This window comes from Ostrea edulis, chromosome 1 (assembly GCF_947568905.1).
Source record: "Ostrea edulis chromosome 1, xbOstEdul1.1, whole genome shotgun sequence".
In the NCBI taxonomy this organism is placed as follows: domain Eukaryota; kingdom Metazoa; phylum Mollusca; class Bivalvia; order Ostreida; family Ostreidae; genus Ostrea; species Ostrea edulis.
Window position 1 is genome coordinate 71,310,663 of NC_079164.1, and position 17,500 is coordinate 71,328,162.

Genomic DNA, 17,500 nt, shown 5'->3' on the forward strand with positions numbered 1-17,500 from the left:
AACGTCTACGTTGACGATCTACGTGTATGATCGGTTTGTGAAACGGCCGCCTGAATTTCACCCGAAATTACATGCCAATATAAATCATGTTTTAATTATGGGATGATCCACGTCGTACATTTGTTTGAAGATATTGGGATATCTCTTAGAATCAAGAGAAATCTCAGTAAAAACGGCACCTCAAGTATATTATACGATAAAGTAGTTTCATGCATTTCGCACTAATTTTTTATATATATGATTTATACGATTTTTGATATTTGATATATTTATTCAGTATGTGCAACAATGAATTGATTTTGATGTTTTAATATCTATTAAGACATTTTAAAATATGCAAGAAATGAATGATGGATTAAACTTAGAACATGATAATGGAAATCATTTTATTTTGATTATAGATATTGGTAAAAATAATCTAATTTTTTTTTGTAACATTCATTATCAAATATTTACATTTGCCAATGCACTTCCTTATATGACACTTACTAATGAAATTGATGTTCAATTTCGTGTGACATGAATTTGGTCACGTGATCAGTTTGTTCTTGCGTATGAATACAATCACCGTTTCAAAAGTCAGTTCCTGTATTTTCACCTGGCTTCTTGCTTATGCAAAGCAGTGGGAGATTTAGATCCCCCCTCTCGCCATAAATTTAAACAAGAGGCCCATGGGCCTAGAATCGCTCTTCTGATACATTGTAGAACAGGCAAAAATTCTCACTAACCAAGATTCATCAATTAACAAAGTTTGATGATGTTAAGTCAAATAGTACCTGAAAACTGAAATGTAACTGTCCAAAAGTAGGTCACGGTGACCTACTTTTGGTCGACACACAGAAGACTCAAGATGCATCAACTGACAAGTCAAATAGTATTCAAATATAGCCGTCAAATTCCAAAAGAAGGCCACAGTGACTTACTTTTTGGTCGACACACTCCAAAGACTCAAGATGCATCAACTGACAAAGTTTGATAATTGAAATCAAATAGTATCTGAAATATTCAGATATAAACGTCAAATTCCAAAAGTAGGTCACAGTGACCTACTTTTTGGTCGACACACTCTGAAGACTCAAGACCCATCAACTGACAAAGTTTGATGATTGTAAGTCAAATCAAAATCCAAAAACAGGTCACTGTGACCTACTTTTTAGTCAACACACTCTGAAGACTCAACATGCATCAACTGACAAAGTTTGATAATTGTAAGTCAAATAGTATCTGAAATATTAAAATATAGCCGTCAAATTCCAAAAGTAGGTCATGGTGACATACTTTTCACATGACGCACTTTTAGGTCCCATGATCCATCAACTGACAACTTTTGATGATCATAGGCTCAAAGTGTCCAAGATATGCATCAAAATCCATTTAATAATAATTACCTGCGAAATTCAAAAAGAAGGTCACCATGACCTACTTTTGAGACAACATGATATTAGGTGCTAAGATGCATCAACTGATAAAATTTGATGATCCTAGTCCTTATACTAAGCAAAATATCAAAGTTTTAACAAAACAAAATTTAAGGTCAACTTTGAAGTGACCTTGAGACCACACCCTTTTCCCCAGGATGATGCCTTGAACAATTTTTTTTACCTACAACCTATCCTCATCCTTATGCATAAGTTTGGTGATAATTTGCCCAGTGGTTCTTGAGAAGAAATTTTTTTAGCAACCACTACTTTTTTTGCATTTTCCTAATTATCTCTCCTTGTTAAACGGTCACAAACCTAGCTTTTGTAAAAAAAAAAAAAAAAAAAAAAAAAAAAAAAAAACAAATGAAAGCCTTTGGGTCAAGGATACCCTGTGACAAATATGACAAAAATTGGCCAAGGGGTTCTTGAGATATAGCCCTTTTCCCAAAAAGTTGACGCTCACCGCACGCCAGACATACATGTATGGCCATATGATTAGCTCTTTGAGCCTTCGGCTCAGAAGAGCTAATAATAGAAATAGTGTGAGTAAAATTCCAGATTGGCGCCCAAAATGGCTAAGCATTTTGGCTAATACTTGCCTTTCACACACACCCTTTCGTAAACCCTGGATCCGCCACTGCAATGACATCATAACAGAAATAAACGCAGCAGGATAATTATACAGTTTATTTTGTAAACAAACAAGAATTTCATCAATTTATAAAAGAGAAACATTAAACACATCGTTCTGTTGTTTCATTTTATACAGTTTTAAATACCGTCTGCAACTTCTGCATGGCGAATTTATAAAATAAAGTTCTATGATATTGGAAGCGAAAACATGTAGGCACAGTTATAAGCCTATTTACTTTATGATGATAAGTTAACCTAATGTTTCCTGGCAACTTCCATCACGGCTATGACTCGGCATGATCATAAGCGAGGCTGGTTTCGATGCTCGAAAAATTTACATGTTCATGTCAGGGTACCGGTGCGAGTCTTCATTAAAATCCTACAACAGAAATCTCTCATGCACAAGAGTAATGTTGAAACACATTAGAGAAAGACCTTCCACAAAGAGAGCAATTTTGGAATTGGTCCATTGAGCAGGTATTGGTACAAAGTTTGCATATGAATTTGCAGAGTTTAATTTCCTTGTAGTTTTTTGCTAAAAACCAGATAGATGACGGTTTTGAGTCCGAGAAAATTTGTATAAAGGAAAGAAATTCACGGTCGTGCGACATTCGTATTTGACGCCGAGATATATGCGAGGTCATGACTCTGCTACATACCATATTCTTCCAGTTGAGTTTCGAAGGGAAGGATCCATCCTCCAGAAATTTCCATAAACGGGAAACAAGATCATTTGATTGGAGAGTCCTTATAATATCGGGAATAAAACCAGAATGAACATCCGAGAGACTTTAAAGATAGGAAAATATTCTTGCGAGAAATATTGAATTCGTTAATGTTTTTGGATTCAGACGACATAATCTTGCAAAGAATAAAAGTTTCCGCACTTCATATGGGTACAACATTGAAAAATGATTCGCACGTATCTGACCTGCATAATTTTGGTAAATGAAGGTAGTTTTTGCAAATAAAGTGTTGGAATGTGTTAAGTCGAACTTTATCAACAGATGATATGTTGCTCCAGAGTTCACATTCATAAAGCACTGATGGTAGTACGATCGTTTTGTACAAATGAGACGTTGTCATTGGGTTAAGAAACTGTGTACCAAGATCGGATAGTGCGAAGTAAGATTTACGCCCTTTGTTGCAGATTCCTGTATTCTGTCCGAGAGTTTGCATTTGTGGTTGATAAGAATTCCTAGATGATTATAGGACTGTTTGCATGCCATTTTGGAAGGACCTAACTGCAACGATAATTTGTCTAACTTTGTTCCTTTAGCTCGAAATTGCAAGACGCAGGATTTGGACGCATTGAATGTAAATCGCCATTTACTTGAGTAGTTGTATGCGATATCCAACATTGTTTGGAGCGATAGTGGAGATATGCTAATTAATGACAAGTCGTCAGCTAAAGAGGGACAGTTGCTAGGGATATCTAGTACACCAGCATTTAGACTACCCGACTGTAGTTCATGAATAAGATCATTAATAAATACAAGGTATAGAAAGGTAGAAAGCACACCACCCTGTCTAACACCTTGGTTAACAAGAAACCAATCTGATTGGGTTTGGTTTACAATAATTGAACTCACTGTACTTTGGTGACATTGGTTAATAAGTGACCATAATTTACCCCTAATGCCAAGTTCGTATATCTTAAACATAGGAGCAGGCGCCCACACCGTGTCAGAAGCTTTGCTAATATCAAGAAAACCCACGTAAACATTACTACCTTGTTCCAAGTTATGAAAAATTGTTTCATGTAGATTGAACGATGTAGTGAGACAACCTAATTCTTTCTGGAAACCTTGTTGTTGAGTGGTGGGGAAATCTTTCCTGTGTAAAACATACTTAGTAATACGATTGTAGATAACTTTTTCAATAAAGTGCACCGCCACGGCACATGATACGCCCGTCACATATTGTTAACAGTATAGATTGTACCCATTAAAACATTTTTTTTTATATCACCTTAATTAAATGTCACAGTGACCTTAAAGTAGGATGCGACACACCTTCTACCTAAGATGCTTTAGTTGACCAATTTTGGTGATTCTAGGTCTAATAGTTTTCAAGTTATGAGCCGGACAAATTTTTGCCATATATGGCCATATCTTCTTAATGACCTGGTTTTAATGTGCGACACACCTTCTACCCAAGATGTATCTACAGACAAAGTTTGATGATTCTAGGCCTTGTAGTATTTAAGTTACGGGTCGGACACGAAAAAGCTAACAGACGGACGGACATGAACGCCATACCATAATACGTCCCGTCTTAAGACGGACGTATAAAAAGCTTTAAAAGGCAAGGCAATAAGGCTACAGGTCTGTAACTGTTACAGGAATCTTCAGGTTTACTGCAACCCTTATATAACGGAACTATCAGACCGCGTTTCCAGTAGACGGGGACATGACCACAATTTACAAATGGATGAAATCCATTGTGTTGTGTTATACATGTATAAAGCTTTCCCTTATGGAGCGCCAAATTAACATAAACTCAAATAATTGAAGATATCTTCAATTATTTAAAGATATCATCAATTCATTTGATGCGCGCAACAAATGAATTAAAGATATCTTCAAATAATTAATGATATCTTCAATTCTGAATTATTGTGCGCATTAATTGAATTGATGATAGCATTAATTCTTCAGCTGAATTGATAATTGATGCGCGAATTAATTGAATTAATGATCTCTTCAAATGAATTAATGATATCAACAATTGAATTGATGCGCGCTACAATTCAATTGAAGAGAGCAATAATTGATATAATGCGCGCATTAAATCAATTGATGAGAGCAATAATTGAATTGATGCGGGCATTAATTCATTTGATGAGAGCAATAATTGATTTAATGCGCGCATTAGTTCTATTATTGCTCTCTTCAATTGAATTAATGATATCTTTAATTCATTTGAAGAGAGCAATAATTCTTTTAGAGAGAGCTACTATATAATTAAAGATATCTTCAATTCAACATATCCACAATTGAATTAATGATATCTTCAATTGAATTGTTGCTCTCTTTCAAAGAATTGATGCGCGCATTAATTCCTTATACAAAAGCACTGTAAATGAATTAAAGATATCTTCAATTGAATTAACGAGATCATCAAATTATTTATACCGAGCTCTAAAATAATTATTGCGAGCAATATTTCTACTAAATTGATGCTCTCATAAAATGAATTGAAGAGAGCAATAATTGAATTAATGCGCGCATCATATCTATTATTGCTCTCATTAATTGAATTAATGCGCGCATCAATTGAATTGAAGAGAGCACTAATTGAATTAATGCGCGCATTAAATCAATTATTGCTCTCATTAATTCAATTGATGAGAGCAATAATTGAATTGAAGCGCGCATTAATTCATTTGATGAGAGCAATAATTGATTTAATGCGCGCATTAATTCAATTAAAGAGAGCCATAATAGAATTGATGATATCTTCAAATAATTGAAGATATCTTCAATTATTTGAGTTTATGTTAATTTGGCGCTCCATATTCCCTGGTTTTCCTATCACTGTCATGACTTGTTGAATTTCCTATTAATAGATGAGATACACCTGTCTGCAGTAATGGCCGAAAGTGCACCAGGTTTAATTAAAACATGCAAGATCTACAATATTTGAAATTCCATTTACAGACAAACTAATTCACCCATTCATAAATATCAGTTTTTAAAATGTTATTCACTTCATAGGCGCACCATCACGAGTGCGAACTTCGAAGCCATTATATCGTGTTTCATTTGTAAAAATATTTTTATTTGTCATGTCTTTTTTAAATTTTATTATCTTATTCACATGCAAACAAACTATAAAAAATTTTTTTTTACTTCTTTATTTGATAGCAAAAACGCATCGATCGATGATAAAGAACTAACCAGTTATTCAATAATTTGTTTCCAACTCATTCTTCCTTGGTTGTACATGTATAGCGCTGTTTTGAGGCGAACGAGTTTGATGTAGGTCATGTAGATATGGTAGTGTCTCTAATTCGACATAAGAACATTCAAATATTTCTAAATCCGATGAATAACGCTAAAATCACTGTATAAACTGCTGTTGGTCAGTCTATATCTTCCATGTGTGATCCCGTTGTGACGTCACAGCTGAATAGCCTCGTTTTCGGTCGTTTCTATTTTTGGTTGATTGCATTTTGAAAGCAAGTAGAAATAGCCATTCATACGATCGATAACTCTGTTATTTCTGCACCATTTTGATGCGATTTTTTCCGCTCAACTCAGTAAGGAAAATTCTTTTTAAACACAATTAAATACGATTTCATTGTATAAGCCCTTTAACTTGTCAGATAATCATGTCAAATTGCCAGTTAATTAGGTCGAATTGTCAGATAATTCTGTCCACTTGTCAAGTATAATAAAAAAAAAATTGAAGTAACCGTAAAATGTTTTCACGTCCAAAATGTGTCATCCAGTAATGATCTGACAAGTCGACAACATGATCTGACAAGTCGACATAAGTATCTGACAAATCGACACAAGTATCTGACAAGCCGATAAAACGATCTGACGGGTCCACAAAATGTTCTGACAAGTCGACATAATGACCTTTTAGTCGACTTGTCAGATGACTATGTTGACTTAACAGATAATTATATCGACTTGTCAGATCGTGATGTTGACTTGTTGGCAAGTATCAAGATCAGTATATCAGATTCAAAAGATAATAAGAAAATGTGAACGAGGATTTTTTTCTCTCTCTCTAATAGTCGACAAAATTGCTTGACAAATCAACACAATTAACTGACATGTTAACATAATTGTCAGACAAGTCGACTTAATCATCTGACAAGTGATAACAGAAATATGCCGCCATACGTCAATGTAAAGTTCTTGTGCTTTGCTTGTGATATTAATATTCGATCGTCACACTTATACATGAAAGTTATCACTACGGCACAATTTTGTCAACTTTCGGGACACATCCAACAAGCATTCATATGATATTCTGATGATTTTTTATGCAAAAACACGATCAACTTGACATTTAAACGGCTGTAATGCGTGCAGGTCCTATGCATCTTCTACGTTAATGTGTATACTATGCATCAGAGTAGGAAGGGAGCATGATATATTTTGATTTTATCATCTTGCCGACATAGATTTTTAGTACATGGTATGCACACAGGCGAAGTAGATGGAGCAAGTTTGTAGTTACCCTACAAGCCAACTTTTATCTATGTCAATGAAATTCAAGGCTTTTGATACTGGATTCACCTGAGTGAGTTGCTGCATTTTCCAATGTAGAATTATGCCACCTACTGTACTTATGGCCCAACTTAAATTGGGGTTATGGTATGAACAAACTTGATTTTTTACTACTTAAGGATGGTTTAGTATGTATTTATAAAAAAAAATCGACAATCGCGGATCTCCAGAAAAAGAATTTCAAATAATTTTTCTACATATTCCCATATAAAACTTTGTTATGACCCTATCCTTTGCTCTCTAACTGGGAAGTCGTGAGTTAGAGCTCCGCTCGTGTCATGCCCGCGTCAAAACTAAGACGTTAACATAGGTGGTGATTGCTCCTTCGCCAAACGCTTGACATTTAGAAGTGAGAATCACGGGTCTTTCGGATATGACCTCAACCACGGAGGTCCTGTGTCACTGCTACGACCCTGAGCGTTAAGTATAGGTCTGTGGTACTTTACCTACGGCTGGTGACATCTCAATATGAGTTGCAAAATTTTCGACGAGACCCAAATATGTCGAGACAGCCTTTAGCACGATAAAGAACACTCACTGATACGGCTCTGAGCGCTAAGCATAGATCTAAATTTGTTTAAATAGGTCTAAAGAAGTAGGTACAGTTTCTAAAGTCATTTGGCCCAAAATATCAATGATTTCACTTGGAGCTCAAACCCTGACATTCAAATAAGGAATAGATTAGCAAACCCAAAATCCGCTCAGTTTGATCAGCAAAATGATTTGTGTCATATGACGAGAGCTAGCACAAATTCAGGTGGTTTTCCTTTCAGAAAACATACAGCGCATACGTCGAGGAATTTCATATTCAAGTATGTGTTTCATCTTAAAATAATACACAATATATATCATTTTCATTTTGCTCGACAAATGCGCACATCTTTTCCTGAGCAATAATCTGTATGACATTTGACAGTTTTCAGGCTTATTTTGAAAAAGAAGAAGCGGGAATTAAATAATGTCTTATTCATGATGTCATAATGCTATCCAATACGCCGGTTTCGAGATACGTCCGAGTTATTTCCCTTTGGAGAACTCTCGTACATAGTAAGGCGCGAAGGAATTTGTTTACACGCGGGAGTGGGACAGATATTCATCACAGCGTAAGTGAATGTACTCAGTAAGTTTCTCATACGCTGTTTGGTCACCCGAATTCGACTGATACACAGACTAAGTAAGTGATAAGTATTTAGGGAATAATTAAATACATAGAATTCTTATCCTATCACTTTATTTCGTTGGTCATAAGTACCATATCCAAGATATGTCTTGCAAATATGACATTGTTTGTATGTTTCCACTTCGGTAAAACATTTCTTTCGATAGTATTTAGTATTTCCGACATTTACATATTTAAAGAGAAGCCACTTTTAATACATTTCATCGTCTTCCTCGTTGGCTGAATATCCACTCTGTCCCACTTAGGCATTCAAAGTTCCACTAAATGCACCTCCTATACAGAAGAGTTCGTATCTCGAAACTGGCGTATTAGGAATACCATTCTGATTTTGTTGACCTAGTATACCTGGCATGTATTTTACTTCTTAAAACGCTGATTAAGGTTAATTCCAGACACATTTTATAGAGAGAAATTTTTTGGACCTTTTCATGTATACAATCGTACTTTGTTCTTTGTGGTACTTCACCTACAGCTGGTGACGTCTCGATATGAGGGGGGAATTCTCGACGGGACGTAAAAAATAATCAATCATATTAATTTAACAAATTGAATCTTTGTGTTTTTCAGGTTTTCAAAGAATTTTAAATATTTATAGGTACAACGTGGTTCATATGTAAGATTTCGAGTTTGCAAACCAACATGGTAAGAGTTTTTTGTTTCATGTTATTTATAGAATACCGTAATATTGAAATGAAGATTTAAAAAATGATTGATTGATTGTATCTTGTTTAACGTCTCTCTCGATAATATTTCACTCATATGGAGACGTCACCAAGACCAGTGAATGGTTTCAAATTTAGGTCTTTGCTCGGCGCTTACGGCCATTGAGCAATGAGGGTTTTTTAGCGTGCCACGGGATATCCGTTTTTAAGGTCATCTCCGAGGACCCGTGACATTCACACCTGATGCCGAGCGTTTTGGTGATGGAACTGTCACTACCTGTTTTAACGACTTAGGCCTGTAAAATGAGCATCCTGGACCCATGGGTCATGCTGTGAGAAAATGTAAAGCTATATAACATGATGATGCTTGCATTTGTATAATCAATTTGAGAAGTCCTTCATAATTCATGTCTGGAAATTTACTCTCAGCTTCGGTCAGTTCTAGTAATTAATGTGCACTTAGGTGACACTGATGTTCGCTTCTGATAAGTGATTTGACTGTTAAACTAACTCTGTATTTCCATTAATTTTGCATCGCTTACCATCTAGGAATGAAAATCCTAAAATGAAAACAGTCACTTAATTTACCGTTCAAATGATGACTTCTATCGTGTAACCGAGATATTACATGATATACTGTCTAGAATACAAGGCCTATAAACAATGCCCAACCTTATGCAGACCAAGGTCAGAGGTCATATACATTAAGTTAACATACAGAGAACATACGTTTCACTACATTCCTCCCCGTTTTATATGAAAAAGTATGACATATTTAGGAGTGCAGTTTATGTACATTAATGTGCCAATAAAATCTCAAAAATATAAACAATCAATGACAATGAAATCACCTAAGATCGTAGCGGCTACGTAGGGCTCGGTAGAGCTACGATCTTGAACGATGTCATTGTGCTAGGCTAGTCCTACGTAAGGATAACAAGCGTTAATTCATAGAGTGTATTCAATATACCTAGATATCTAGCCTAGCCGCTACGACCTTGAACGCAGTCCAGTGTATGTTTGCAAACACTACGTCAAAATTGATGACGACATCAACACCCGGAAACGACAACGTGCACACGTAAACAAAAGGTCACCGATTCTGGTCAGTCACCGAAATAGGTCAGTCGGTAATATACTACTACGGGGGGGGGGGGGTGTCCAGGAATTTGTGAAAGGACCAGGGCCCGCCACTTGATCGTTTAGGCAGTTAAAATAGTAACAAACTAGACTGAGATTCGACCCTGGACACGCATACACCCCAATCTCTTGTGAGGTGCTCTACCAACTGACCCGGCCATCTACATGTAGCTTCCGAGGGTCAAGTCGGTTTGATCATCACATATTATATCTGATGAAAATATCACTCAGTATGTCGTCTATCGATTCGTCTTTCATTGAAGTGATATATACCGATATTCATACATGTAAGTTTGCATAATGTAATGTAAACTCCAGACATTTTTCTTCAAACATAACATAATTTAAGTGCTTCGCACTTTTATTCGGTGTGTGAGTAAAATGTCTGGAGTCTACACATCGATAAAGTCTTCAAAAAGAATGTTTAATCCTAAAACAATATTCATCTTTCTTATATGAAAGGTGAAGATAACGAACAGTGATCAATCTCATAACTCCTATAACTTATAAGTAAGTTGGGCAAACACGGACCCCTGGACACACCAGACGTGGGAGGTGCCTAGGAGGAGTAAGTATTCCCTGTCGACCGGACACACCCGCCGTGAGCCCTATATCTTGATCAGGTATGTGGTAGTTGTACTTAGTTTAGTTTTATATTTTTATATTGCCATTCACATTTATTCACTTCAATACATATTGCGCTGCGCTACTTACTAACTTTGTGTTGTGTGTTAAAGAAACCTAAACACCCCTTTTAAATATAATGGTTTAATCCGTAAGGGTCCAGTTAGAACATAACTCGGATTAGTTCATGTACATCTTAGGTGTCATACTTGTTCTGTCATCTGATTGGTCTTAGTATTTTGTTCTAGCCAATAGGAATTCCTGGCGGGAATTCCTGAGTTCTTTTTATGAAATAGTTCAGGAAAATCTAGTTTTGAAAGAGATTCCAAAGGGTGTTGCCACTATTGAGTTCTTAAAAAGCATAAAATATATATTTAATTTATAGAGGATTTGCTAACACCAACAACTGTAAGTAGCTGATAGTTTTACTATATGATTAAAAGCAAGTAATGAATTTAAATAAGTAATTAAACTTTTCTTTATTCATAAAACTTGTGTGCAAGTCATGAGTGAAAGATTTACTGAAAGTAGAATTGTGGAAAAACATAATTTCTGTTCTTTAAGTAAATAATGAGTTTTAAGTAATATAAATGCGCAGAGTGATATATGTGTACAGAATTTAGTATTTTAGTAAATTATTCAATAGGTCATCATAAGAGTTTTAAGCAGTTCACCTTGATTTCGGAAGCTGTAGCTCAGTTCCATAAACTGGTATGTACATGTATATATGCAATTCACTGCAGTACATTATATTCATTTTTTAATATCAATTACTTATAATTGATGGTTCAGAGAGTTATGTCCTTTGACGATAAAATGATGACCAATATATATATATTTGTATCGTTGCATATATCATATGTTCGATAGTGTCTTTTGTCTTTGTATTGTATTTGTCCTTATATGTTTTTATTGTTGTTATAGGGTTTTCATTGTTTCCAAAAAGTAAACGAATCTACGACCTTAACCATCTTGTGGATTATTCTTATACTCAAGACCGGTTACAGGTAAACGGAGTTATCCGTAGTCAGGATGTACATAAGAGATATTGTTATCTTTCATTGTTTGTTTGTTGTTGGAATCGTTATCCTTAATCACCATTGTAAACTGAAGATACGTGCATCTTTCATGTTTATATTCATCGACCAACATCCTCGGTCCACAGAGCAAGCAGTCTGATTAAAACCAGCCTCCCTTCTCCTATCGTCGTCAGGAGATAGGAGAAGGGGGCTGGTTTTTTATTTAAAAGCAAGGTAACTCTATCCGGGAAAGATAATGCCACAAATAAGAGTTTTAAAGATACGTAGCTGCTTTTATTTCCGGGTGTATATTTTTGTGCATGGGTCTGTATCACAGTATCTGTACTAATGTAAATATTGTACTCACGCACCTCACTCACAGTACTGTAGGCTTAGTTACGACTGCTAATTACCAGGCAAAATATTCTGTCAGTATGATCGAGATAGATTAAAGATGGCGGATGTGAAGATCAGATGGGTAAGTACATTGAATGGCTACCGGTGGTCAGTGTGGAGTTCGACACAACTTGCTGTTAAATCTATTGCATACGGAGCAAAGTTTTAATAATGCATAAAATGATGATAATCGGTACTCAAACATTTTAGTTTTATAATAGTTGAAGTCATTTTTGTATACACCATTAAAACCCTTGGGAGGGGGTGGGGGGTTATTTTCTAAACTCTGAGAGTATATCCTACATCCAACAGAGATAAGCAACTTTGGCATCGTGGACATGTTTAATGCATAAAATATGTGCTGGTCCCACCTATAAATTCTTTAATTTCTAATCTGACATTGGTTTTATGAATTAATCTTAAACGACATTTCATGCCTATCATAAGTTGGAATTGAATTTTAAAAAGTTTTGATATGATTTATTGGATGATTAACAAATATATTTATACTATTGGCAAATATCAAAATTTATGGGATATAAATACAATACATGTAATTATCAAATATAAATCAAGATCTTGATTTATATAAAATATAAATCTGACACAATGTTTAAAAACTCACTTGAAAGTTGAAAATACATTACTTCAGAAGTTATGAGTTCTTGAATCTTGATGTCCATATACTGAGTATGATAATTGCATGCGTGTGATATAAATGTATTCAATAGGTCCAGTCCAAAGACTTTCTGCACCTAAGTAACTACTTATAGCTACATAGGTATTTAAACCTACTCCAGGTACCTATTTCTACCTACTTTTTCCTTTACTTGCATTTCGTGGCAAAACGCAGGAACGGTGCAATATGGTGTGTACCAAATTTCTTGATTCACTTACACTGACGATGAATACCACAAAAATATTTGACAAAAACTATTTCTTTCTAACCTTTCAAATTTAAATCAATATCTACACCCAGTTCCATTTTCTAAGAGCTTAGAATCAAAGCTACGGGATAAGAAGTGTAGAATGTCTTACAAATCTGTATTAATGTTAAAGTTTACCTTCATGCATTTTTACATTAAAGGTTTTTGGGGCAATTTTCATGCATTTCCACTATATTCTCCACCCTCGTAAAGTATTCAAATTTACACTCTGAATTTTGCCGTGCACATGAACAACATAATACATATAAACGACTGACCTGTTTAAAAGATGCGCCTTCATTATTTATTTATATTTTCAAAAACAGGTAAAAGTAGGTAGAAGTAAGTAACCATTCTCGGACTTGGCGGACGACGCAGTTTGAATTATTTCCCTCTTCATTCCATTTGACTGCCAAATAAATCTTCGTCGTCGGACATCCAAACTGATGGCACATGATTTTTGCTCTACGTAGCAGCTGTCCTGCCATACTCCACGATGGCACAGCATAGTCCAAAACTTCTTGTATAGGAGTTTTCGGTTTTTTCCGTTTTTGGACGAAGCCAGCTTAGGATTTTGTGGCCACCACAATTGTCTGTGCCTGTCATCTACCACGCAGGGTTGACAAAAACATTCCGGGCATTCGGTATGTTCAGGGACGGGGGGAATAATCACCTCGATCGACGGAGGCATGTCTGGAGTTTCTTCTCCCCTTTCTACTTCCCCGTCTGTATCCCTACCTAGGTAGCTATTAATAGCTAAGTTGGTAGAAATAGTCTTTGGACTGGACCTGTTCAAAATGTCATGTAGATGTTCCAAGACAAAGTTCCATGTATACCACTACAGGGGGTTGGGGGTTCCAGGACTTTGTGAAAGGACCGGGGCCCACCACCTGATCATTTGGGTAGTAAAAATAGTAACAGACTAGACCGAGATTCGACCCTGGATACCACAACCCCCCCCCCAATCTTTTGAGATTCACATAGTCCTTTTTCATTTTGTCAATTTATTGTATTATAATAATTTTTTTTCAAGGATCATGAAGATCCAATGAAACATTACATAGAAGAAAAAAGAAGGAAAGAGAAGTTAGAAAGGTAATGTATAGACTGTACGTAACAAGTGCATCACACAGGACAGTACTGTATATACAGTGTCATGTTTCATTTTTCTCCATTATGTCCCCATCCTAAATGAGCAAATTCAAAACTGGGCAAGAGTAAATATATTCAGGATTTTAAAATAGCAAGAAACAACATTGGGCAAATCATTAAATAATGAGGTATGTGGTGAACACCCTGCATGGGATTCGCACTATAATTGTTAAAGAGGCATGGACATGATTTGAGCTGAAAATTTCAAATTTCATTTTTTTTAAAAATGTTTACAATGCTTAACTAAGATATTTCTAATGGTCTGCAAAAATTTTAATGTCAGTTGTCGAGTTACAAGAGAAATGCAGACCTCATGATTCTTTTCTATGTAAACAAAGCTCTTCAGAAAAAGAAGTTACGAAAATTATGCGTCACTTGGGCAACTCTTGTATACATATATTAATGATTGGTATTAAAGACGACTTATTTCTGATACAAAAATACCTTCCGGGTTTGAAAGTTATTTTTCAGAATGTTGCAAGTGAAAACCCTAGTACCAAAACCACGAGTTATTTATTATTTATTATTATCATAACGGAGATAAAACAAAAAAGTTAATAAAGTGAAAGGAAGTTAATAAATATTCTTTATGCACTTGTGGGGATATTTACTTAATTAGATTATTTTTTCGAGTTATTAAAACAACCGACTGCTATGAAATCCAATAAATAATCCCAATTAATGTATGCATTCATCTCCAGACACGTACATGCAGCAACATTTAGGCCCCCCCCCCCCCCCCCCCCCCTTTGTTTTTGAGTTTACGATTTTGGGGTTTGAGCTAAGATTTTTTCTACAATTATAATGGCACCTTTTTTCTCCATTTGCTCCCCACTCCTCAACTTTCAAAATCGACGCTGAACTGTGCCTGAACTCACTATATCTGATACTAATTATAAATAACTAAGTGCTTGTCTACTGAAAGTTGCCCAAGTTAACTCAGAAAATGTGATCTCTTTGAGCATACTAGATATAAAAACCGCGATGGATTCGGAGATGAAATAATGGTTCCTATATTCCGTATTCTGAACACAATTTAACAGTTTTTTAGTGTTTGTCACATCTCATTTTGTTTTATATATCTCTATGTAAACAAAAACATGGCACAAGCTTCGTTTACATACCTGGTCCAAAGAATTGTGAGTGTTGTAGATTATTACGAAAAAAAATTTCCATGCATTATGCCAGCAAAGCATGACAGATTCACTGGGATCATCTTGTCTGTTCTCTTGCTTTAACTCAACCTGAGACAAAGGCTCAAATAGGCATATTAACTCACTGAGCTCAAGTGAGCTTTTCTTATTACCTTTTGTCCGGTGTCCAGCTGTAAACTTTTAACATTTTCGACTTCTTCTCGATCTAGAACCACGCGACCAATTTCAACTAAACTTGCCACAAAGCATGCTTTGGTAGAAGAGGATTTTTTTTTAAAAGTGTGTTCAAATGAAGTGCCATACTCTTCTTAAAGGACTGTCTCATTTAGTCGCCTCTATGACAGGCAGGGGACTGGGCAGGGAAACATCTTTAAAAATCTTCATCTCAACAGCAGGGCCATGATAATATGCAAACATCTACATGTAGTTCAAATTCGAGTTTGTTCACATCACAGAGTGAAGGTGGGACCACCATAGGAGATTAAAGTTTTATATGGAAGTATACAGGAAATTAATTAAAAGTAACAGGGCCACACAAAATCATATCAAAATGCAAATGTTTGCAAGTTGTTTGGATTCAATTTTTTTTATGTTCATGCATCTGTGGGACATACTGTTTTGGTAGAGTACGTCTGTCTGAAACTTTAATCTTGCTCATAATGGTGAATGATAAGGGCTCTCATATTTCGTAATTATGTGTATTCCTTGTGAAAGACAGGTTTTTTTGTTGCTGTTGGGTTTTTTTTGGGGGGGGGGGGGGGGCACCAAAGTTTTTATTTTTGTGACCTTTACTTTTGAGTTTGACCTACTTTTAAGAAAACCTAACCTAATCAATATCTCTTGAACTATGGAAGGCTGAGATTTTGTCTATGGATTTTGTATGACAAGGCCTTTCATGTCACACAATGATCTTTGACCATGTGACTTTCACCTTTTCCAGAACAACTAGGTCATACCACTGATATTGGTATTGAGGCATCCCCATGTTGTGTGAATTCATGTTTGGTTATATCATGACCCTTTGAGGCTAGGTTGGGACCACAATATGGGATCAAAAGTTTTCATAGGAATAAAGATTGAACAAATTCTTTCATATAGATCACAACAGCAGGGCTAAGGTAACTTAGGAGAACAATGTGGCCCGTGGGCCTCTTATTAACTTTTGTCTACCATCAATACCCACATGGACATTTCAACCACATTTTGCAAAACGCATATTTTATGTATTAAGTGGAATGTAAATTAAAAATCTTCTGATGAAAAACCTTTTTAGCTGCAAAGACTAGTCTCACATGAAAGCTTCCTTATATCATGACAATTCAAGTTTTGTTTAAACCATGACCCCTGAGACTGGTGTTAGACCACAATGAGGATTTCAAGTTTTACACTGGCATGGTGATGTTTAAGTGAATAAAATCACAAGACTGACAAGATTATGTAAACACATTTGTTTTTTATTTTTTTGTAAGTTTTTTATAAGGTCAATATACGCATTAAATGAAGTAGGATTTGCTGTGTTTATCACAGGGGCTGAGCCCGTTTGGGCCTGAACTCTGTGATACCATAAATATATATTACGGTATCAGAGTTCAGGCCCAAACGGGCTCAGCCCCTGTGGGGTTTTCTGTTCAAAGTGCAATGTTCATCAGTCGTCAATAAACGAAAAGCACCAATGAGATGTAATTTTGAAAAATTTAAATTTTTGTGCTTGCAATGTTTTCCCATCGAATTTTCAAGTAAAAGATATGTGAGTAATGCAAAAATATGGGTGGTTTCATAGGAAATTTTGTGAGAAATATGGATTTCTAGCAATGCATGAATTAAGACAGTTACAAATAGTTTTACAGAATTCTATAACATTTTTTTTATGTCCTTACAGTAACTGCTCAGATGAGTGATGTGGCCCATGGGCCTCTGGTTGAATGATGGTAGGACTTCGGATAT

General features: G+C 35.6%; 2 protein-coding genes across 3 annotated transcripts in view; one reads left to right on the plus strand and one right to left on the minus strand.

The window, feature by feature from the left end:
* Positions 1-2,094: 2,094 nt before the first annotated feature.
* The window catches only part of LOC125683102 (3-keto-steroid reductase/17-beta-hydroxysteroid dehydrogenase 7-like), a 70,485-nt gene continuing 55,079 nt past the window's right edge, over positions 2,095-17,500 (minus strand). The window contains exon 10 of the mRNA XM_056159205.1: positions 2,095-2,433. Coding sequence (XP_056015180.1) covers positions 2,389-2,433 — 45 coding nt within the window. The 3' untranslated portion in view covers positions 2,095-2,388. The remainder of the gene's footprint in view (positions 2,434-17,500) is intronic.
* LOC125683148 (protein FAM133-like) overlaps positions 12,014-17,500 on the plus strand; it is a 6,119-nt gene continuing 632 nt past the window's right edge. Inside the window, exons 1-2 of one of the 2 annotated variants that reach the window (XM_048923993.2) lie at positions 12,014-12,162; positions 14,284-14,345. In XM_048923993.2, the coding sequence (XP_048779950.1) occupies positions 14,299-14,345 (47 nt within the window). In that variant the 5' untranslated portion in view covers positions 12,014-12,162; positions 14,284-14,298. Of the gene's footprint in view, positions 12,407-14,283; positions 14,346-17,500 lie in introns of both variants that reach the window. The other variant, XM_048923986.2, reaches the window with a different exon arrangement.